General features: G+C 39.9%; 1 protein-coding gene across 1 annotated transcript in view; it reads right to left on the bottom strand.

Moving 5' to 3' along the window:
- Positions 1–7,302, bottom strand: part of LOC137359794 (deleted in malignant brain tumors 1 protein-like) — a 28,114-nt gene extending 20,812 nt beyond the window's left edge. The window contains exon 1 of the mRNA XM_068025493.1: positions 7,169–7,302. Within this exon, the coding sequence (XP_067881594.1) occupies positions 7,169–7,214 (46 nt within the window). The 5' untranslated portion in view covers positions 7,215–7,302. The remainder of the gene's footprint in view (positions 1–7,168) is intronic.
- Positions 7,303–8,520: the final 1,218 nt, after the last annotated feature.

An 8,520-nucleotide genomic window follows, 5' to 3' on the forward strand; every position in this document is an offset into this window, starting at 1 on the left:
GTGGGCTTCATGTATTACCAGTGTGAAGGTGCCTGAGAAGGCGATGGTGATGGTCCTCTCCCTTATAGAATCTTACAATGAAACAGCACAGAGGGACGCCATTCGGCCCATGGTGCCTATGCTGTCTCTTCGTCAGAGCAGTCTAATTAGTGCCACTCCCATTCCCAATCGCCCTGTAAATTTGTGCTGATGGTGCTCTGATCATTGATGACCCGTATGTAGATACCCTGAGAAGAGGGTAGTGATGGATACCCTTTTAAACCCACACTGATGGCACTGTCAGTGAATTCAGCTTTCCGATCTAAAGTTCGAGAAGGGATGGCAACACAAGTTAAAGATTTTCCGATCCTGCGGTAGATTTCAATGCCTTTCAATTTACTGCAAATTCTTCCACCTGTAACTTTCAAAGTATCTGTAAACGTGTAATTGGGCTATTCTGTCGTTCAATAAATTACATAGCTTCCTCAAACGAAACAAAACAAGATTAACGGTCTGTCAGCCTCCTAACTCCGTGCTGACTGTTTCTCAGTAAGCTCCTGCAGTTCTGATTCTCTTGTAACCTGCCATCACCGACGTGCCCTGTTCTTTTACCCATTAATAATGTTCGATCAATGGTCCCCCCGTTTACTGGTTAAGCGTTTCTGCTTTTCAAAAATTCAGTTACTCGGTTGACCTGAACCCAATCCCCCTGATCACAATGTGTCTCACAGATCTCCAGGTGTTTTTCTATTCTCAACATTATATACTACAGACGGTGTGTTGACCTGATCCCAATCCCACTGATCACAATGTTTCTCACAGATCTCCAGGTGTTTTTCTATTCGCAACATGGGGTGGCACAGTGATGCAGTGGTTTGCACCGCAGCCTCACAGCTCCAGCAACCCGGGTTCAATTCTGGGTACTGCCTGTGTGGCGTTTGCAATTTCTCCCTGTGTCTGTGTGAGTTTTCTCCGGGTGCTCCGGTTTCCTGCCAGAAGACTTGCAGGTTGGTAGGTAAATTGAGCATTATAAATTGCCCCTAGTATAGGTAGGTGGTAGGGGAATGTAGGGATAGGTGAGGATGTGGTAGGAATATGGGATTAGAGTCGGATTCGTATAAATGGGTGGTTGATGGTCGGCACAGACTCGGTGGGCCGAAGGGCCTGTTTCAGTGCTGTATCTCTAAACTAAACTAAAATTATATACTACAGGCGGTGTGTTGACCTGTTCCCCAACTCCCTGGTGAAATTATATCTCCCATGTATTATTGTCTCTTTGTATACTCTGGTGATATATTATAGACAACGGGACACCGATTCCTGTCCTCAGCTGTGCTTCCCGAGTAATTTTGAATGTGTTACTGTTTCCCAACTATATCTCACTGGTCTCTTAATGATCCTAATTCTGGAATGTAAAGAGTGTGTGATTTCCTCCCAGTCCTGGAGCCTGAGCATTCCTACTAACTTTCCCTGATAATAGTCAGTTCCCACAAATTCCCCTTTTCCAGTCACCCAATGACAGACGTGGGGGAGGGGGGGAATAATCTTTCAGTATTTACTGAAAAACGGTTCCAGTCTCAGTGTTTCTGTAGAGTCCGTGAATCGTCTTCAATCCACTCATTCATTTCCCCTACTCTTCATGCATTTATCATTTCAGCCTGTAACCATCCATGTCACGTGGGATTTTTTCTCCAAATAATCCAGTGGTTCAAGGAGAAAGCCCACGAACACCCTCTTAGGGAAACTAGGGATAGACAATACATGGGTGGAGGACAACGTCGCCAACATGACGACAGTGGTTCAAGAAAACACCCCGTCATCCTGTCTGGATAACTAGGGTTGTTCAGTAAATTCTGCCTGGCCAGCGAACTCATATCCCGAAAATGATTTTAAACAATTATAACCGAGATACCCATACTTGTCTATTCGGCCTGTTTATCTCTTGCTGTCTCAGAGAAATGTTCAGTCAATCCCCTTTCTCAATCAATACTATTTTTCCATTTATCTGCACTACTCCTCATTTCTGCTGATTCCTCCATTTTGCTCTCAGATCCTTCCTCGCAGTTTCTAACTGCTCTCATTATTGTTCTTGAAAAAGTTTGAATGCATTTCTGTGTACCGTTTTTCAAATCTCCGATATATGCAGAGGATATACTCACTATTCCAACACTCTTCTGGTCGGCCTCCTACCCTAGGTAAACTTCAGCTGATCTAAAACTCTGCTGCTGTTCTCCTGGCATGGACAGTCCCGCTGTCACTGACTCCCGGATCCCAACGCCTTAGATTTCAGTGTTCACACCGTTACCTTCCTGATGTTTAGACTAATGGGTTTAGTGCAAAACTGTTAGGTTATTTTAACATTTTATACATATGTTAAATTACTATGGTACCGTATTACTGCAAACAGTAATATAGAAATATTAATTATTAATAACAATAAACTCAAAGGAGGTGAACAGAAATGGGACAAACGTTGGATATTCAAATCCCAAAATTTAAACTCTTGAATGTGTTACAAAACCAGGGACAGCGGTGGTTTAGGGGATACAAAATACAGTCAATGCAGAGAGTTTATGAGTACATGCTTCGAATGGCAGATTATTAGATGGGTCAATAATCAAAATAATTATATTATATCAAACTATTTTACTTGAAATTTGAGCTACTTCCACAAATAAATGAGGTATTTTGGATTTCAGAAGCAAATTAATTGATAGAATTACAGTTATTGTAGCTTACACTCACAAGCAAAGCACTGGACAGAAGGAAGTCATATCAAACAATCCGGATTCTGTGTGTCAATACTATTATCAGTAACGTTTAGCATCTATCTCCATAACACATCAACGAGTGTCTGAAGAAACGTTACCACGGTTCGAAATAACCAAACACGCATCGAACCTTTACAGTACCGAGAAAAAATGTTCTGTGCACTGTCTGTTGAATTTCTATATGCAAACAAATTCAGGATTTGTTCCACAAGGTGACCAGAGTATGGCACATGTAGAAGGAGATAAAAGAATTTAATAGGAGTAGGATTAGGCCATACTGCCTACCCAGACTACTCCGCCATTCAGTAAGATCATGGCTGATCTATTGCCCCAGATCAACTTTCCACCTTTTCCAGAGATTGGGAAACAACTCTGGATCTTTCATTAAACACTGCATCGCACCATATATAAAGTTTGGGATATGTGGAAAGAGATTCCAAAATACGTCTGGATATTAAATACTACATCAAATGTATGAATCATGTAGAAAGAGACTGAGAAACACTAATTATTACACAACACCGTGCATATAAATGTATGAAATAGAAATCATGATTTAATGTCAAAAGACATAGTTTTGAAGATTGTCAGTGACGAAATAAAATTGTTCATCCGCCAAATCGCCTGAAAACAGCAGCATACTTTCTGGAGGGTATAATCGATAATCAGTAAAAATGAAGCAATATGTATTCCACCTCCAGCTAATATATTGTACAATATTTATTGTCCTTTCTGAATATTCCAAATGCTGTACAAACTATTTAATCTAATTCTCTCCAGCACATGGCACTTCACTGAGACATTCCGGGGACAGAAATCTCAATGTGCGATGAGTCAACTGGATGCAGATCCCGGTATTCTACAGTTCTGACTCCCATACACTCGATTGTAACACTGACTACTTTCTACTTCCAGGAGTCTCCGTTTTAAACGTCTGATTAGAATTTTAACTTCAGTCTGCTGCGTCCGTACGAGAGCCATAGGAAACAATATAAAACCAACTCTTGCCGCACTTCTGTTTGATTTTGGTAATAAAACAAAATTTAACTCAAATTATCTCTGGAAATGCAATTAAATATTCATCAGATGACAAATATTAGATCCGTTTTTGCTTTTTGCGACAAAAATGAATAACAGTTCCTTATTTGAATTTGATGAACTTAAAATCAAACAGGACAGAATGTGTTCAATGACAAATTTATAAATTAAGGAAACTGTTTCAATATTCACTTGTACGATTTCAATAAATGACAAATCAAAATAAATATGCACATGCCCCATAAATTGATTTTGATCTGGGGCTAATAGCTAAAAAAAAGTTTCAGGGAGTCAGATAGATTTCATACTTTCTCTCTGTCCTATGGCTTGCAGAAAATATTCTTAAATTACCTTAAAAATCAGAATTTTAGAATGCAATCCCTTTCACAAAACCAAAAGAAAATTAATCATGGAAGTCTGTAATAACATTAAGGGAGCGTTTCCCTGTCGTGAACCTGCATTTGCTGTCGATAGGCATTAACAAATGTCACCAAACCCGCACTGGAAACAGTGAGAAACTGTCATATTAATTATTACTTGACGCTGTTCATATGAATATGTGAAATAAGTTGAGAATTTATAATACAAAGTTCTAAAGTTCAAGGTCATCATTAAGTAAACAATAACAAATGGAAAATCGTCCGGAGATTTTGGAATATTCATTAACATTATCTTTGGGAACGGCACTTCACAATGACAGTAATAACTAATGCTAATTGAAATAATATTGGTTCTGCTACAGTTAATACATTATACAATATTTATAGATCATGTACAACACTCGAACGTGGAACAAACTATTTAAATCATTTCAGTTCCACTCAGTATATCACACAGGGTCAGACAGCACTTCTACTGTGAAATAACTGGGACAGAAATGCCCGCGTGGCTTCGGTCAGCAGTAGATTTAGCTTTGACTGCTGTTCTATAATCCCTGCATTACCATCGACCCCACACCCCGAGACCTTCTATTCTCACTGTGATCACTTTCTACTGCTAGATTGCTGTTGTTAAATAATCTGCTTAGAATTTCAACTTCAGTCAGTTGTGTCGGTACGAGTGCCGCAGAGGACCAAATAACACAAATTGCCACGATATTTGTTTTCAATTTTGCATTTAAATCAAAATTCTGCACATGTCCCACTTGGGAATTTAGAAGACGTGTTAATAAGATGCAAGATATTATAAAAACAATGTTTTTTGATCGCAAAAGAATGGATAATTGTTCCCTATTTAATATTGATGGAATGTAAAATCAAACCAACAGCCCAAGATTCGTATTCAACGTGAATTCTACAAATGAGATAAACTATTTCAATATTCGCTTCATATGATCGCAATGAATCACAGTGTTTTTTGTCATAAAGCATGCCTGCTTTTTAAAAATGATTCTGAGCAACTAGCGATTGGAGAAACGGATACAGGGAGTCATGTGCAATTCATTGTTTATCTTTTCTGTGGCTTGAATACAATTTTCTTTAAATAATCCACAGAACAGGCTTTTACAATCCAATTAGTTAATATTCACGGAAATACAATTCGTTAAACACATCAAGTATCTGATAACACTGGGACTAAGCTGGCCTGTCAGTAAACCAATAAAGTTTGTAACAGACAGAGATTGATAAATGTAACCAAACACACACGGGAAATAGTGAGAAACAGAATGGAATCATCAATGGAATAAAACAACAAATATCGAGCCGTTGGAACAATCATAAAGAACAATATCGCTAACTCTTTACACACAACATGTCACTGTGTGAAAATATGTGATTGGGAAAACTTAACTATCTTCAGGCACTGTACAAAAAAATGGAGGCAATAGAATAATTAATTTAATATAAAAGATACTAATTTTGAAGATCATCACTAACTGATCAATAATACAGAGCAAATTCCCCAATGATTTAGGAACTTACAGTGACATCATTTTTTGCAGAGTGCTCTTGATAATTATACTAATCATGAAAACGAATTGAAAAATATTGGTTCCACCTCCAGTTGAGTGGTTATTATAGATTGAAGGTAACACTTCAACATTGAACAAATTATTTTAAAATATTTAGTTTCATGAACTGTATCACTAGGAGAGCAGACAACACTTGTGTTGAGAAACATCTGTTTCAGAAATGTGTGTGGCGGTTCATGGTGGCAGTAGATGTAGTTTTGACTGGTGATCTGCACTCAGTGAGATAACTTACACCTGACTCTGATACACTCTATTCAAACAAAGACGGCGCTCTACTTCTATCAGACTCGCTTTAAATACTCAGATTAGAATTTCAATTCCAGCTGGCTGTGTCAGTATAAGAAACACAGGGGGAAATATAAAACAAACTCCCGCAGTCTTTGTGTTCGATACAAATTCAACTGGGAATTTAAAATACCTGTTAATTAGATGTAGAATATTCCAAACTCGTTTACTGTAACCAAAACAATATTACTGTCAGCAATAGCTCAATTGCTAGCACTCTCGCCTCTGAGTCAGGAGATGGTGGGTTCAAGTCTAATTCCAGAGACTTGAGCACAGAATCTAGGCTGCCACTCCAATGCAGTGCTGAGGGTGTGCTGCACTGCCCAAATTCTTTCCATCGGAGGAGACGTTAAAGCGAAGCTCCGTCGGCCCTTTCAGGTACACTATTTGGAGGAAGGGTAGGGGTATTATCCCCAGTGCTCTGGCGAATGTTGATCCCTCAATCAACATGTCACACACAAAAAAAGTATTCTGGTCATTATCACATTGCTGTTTGTCGGCGCTTGCTGTGTGTAAATTAGCAGCCACGTTTCCTATATTACAGTATGGACAACACTACAAAACAATATCGAATTGACAGCAAAGCCCTTTGGGACGTCCTGACGGCGTAAAATGCGCTATGTAAGCGCAAGGCATTTTTATATAAATGGGGGTTTATTCCTATTTGTAGTTGAAAGAACTTAAAATTGAAACATTCAATCCAAAATTTGTAGTAAATGAAACTACTACAAATTATATTACACAGTATCCATTTCATACCATCCCAATGAATGACAACTGAAAATAAAATAGATCCGTTTTACGTAAATTGATCTCAGACACTGACATATTCTATTCTAACAGCGAAGTGTCTCTTTTTCTAACAGACCCTGCTTAAATCGACCCATGAGATTTTCAACGCCAGTCTGCTCTGTACGAGCGGCTGGTAGAAGGCAATAAACAAGTGCCAATATTTCATTAAACTCTACACAAGAAAATTAAAATGTATAAAGCATTATTTACTTTCTACATCTCCTGAATGGGTTCTGTATTAAAGATGATAATTAGATTAATAATATACATCTTGTAATAATAATCAGTGTATCAGTAAATAACATAATGCATTCAAAAATCTGTAACTTACAGTTCAAAAGCTGCAGTAGAGACAGGGTCAGGAAGGTTTGCATCATGGTTCTGGCGCTGGGTACAGCGATGAGAACAGAACATTACCCGAACGCAGTTCTCAGACACTAAGAGCTCCTTGCAGCAGCTTCTGAAACTCTGGCTGTTGTGGAAATTAATTCTTTGACAGAAGTTTCTGCAGAAAAAATGTTTTCTTCCAAATAACCAATAGATTTTGACTTGTGTGAACCGTGAATTACAAGCTGGTAAAATACACCAATGAGACGAAATGTGACCATAAATGGATAAAATGAACCCAGGTTCCAACTACCAGCCTATCCTGCGAGGATAATGACGTGTGACAGTTTGAAAAGTAAATGAATCACTGATCTGGCGTCCAGATCATAGATTCATAGATGCACAGGAAAGGCCATTCGGCTACTTTAGTCAGAGTCGTCCCTTTGAAAGAGCTGTCTAATTTATTGTCACATATGTAGCTTTTTCACGTAACCTGGAAATTATTCCATTGCAAGCACTTGTTTAATTGTCTTTATAAATTCCTCTGGAATCTGATTTCATCACTCTTTCGGGTCGTGCTTTCCAGATCTAAACAAGCCTTAGTGTGAAGAAATGTCTCTTCACTACCTTTCTAGTTATTCTTCCGGTTCGACAGAAGGTCTCGGACCCAGGCCCATCTCTGGAACCGCAGAGAAGAGGTAGGTGAGGCGGTGTCACCAGAGCCAGTACGCAAGGCCCCGGCGAGAGGGCCTGGGCGGTTTTCTTGTGCTGCAGGTGGAGGGAGGTCCCAGGGAATGAACTGGTTCCTGGTGGGGGTGCTCTGTGCGTCACAAATTGGCCATGAAGGAGGCAACGCCCCACCGCACCCACAAGGCCACAGGGAGAATGCTTCGTTTTACAAGGTGTCCTCTCTATATGGTGGAGGACATCGCTGCTGGTAAGATCCCAGCGGCGGTGGAATGATCCCATAATTGTCCCTTAATTGGCCACTGAAGATCCTCAATCTGCCATTGGGCGAGAAGGCTCTTGTCGGTCTATGCTGCCTCCAGGATCACTGGACGATGGGGAGGCGCTGGGATCCCCATCCTGCCAAGTCCCTTGTCACACACCGCTTTTCTCCGTGCCCCCTCCCCACCCCTCCCGGCTTCCAATCACGCCTCTGGGGGCCAGTAAAATCCTGGCCATGATCTCTGATGACAAACGTATTCATGAGAGGAAATAAGTTCGCATTCTTACTCTACCATAACCCCTCATTATTTTGAACTCTGTTAGATCTGGGATGGCGGGACTGGCGTATGAGGAGAGATTGAGTCGGTTAGAATTATATTTGTTGGAGTTCAGAAGAGTGAGGGGGAA

Source organism: Heterodontus francisci, unplaced genomic scaffold, assembly GCF_036365525.1.
Source record: "Heterodontus francisci isolate sHetFra1 unplaced genomic scaffold, sHetFra1.hap1 HAP1_SCAFFOLD_329, whole genome shotgun sequence".
Taxonomy (NCBI): domain Eukaryota; kingdom Metazoa; phylum Chordata; class Chondrichthyes; order Heterodontiformes; family Heterodontidae; genus Heterodontus; species Heterodontus francisci.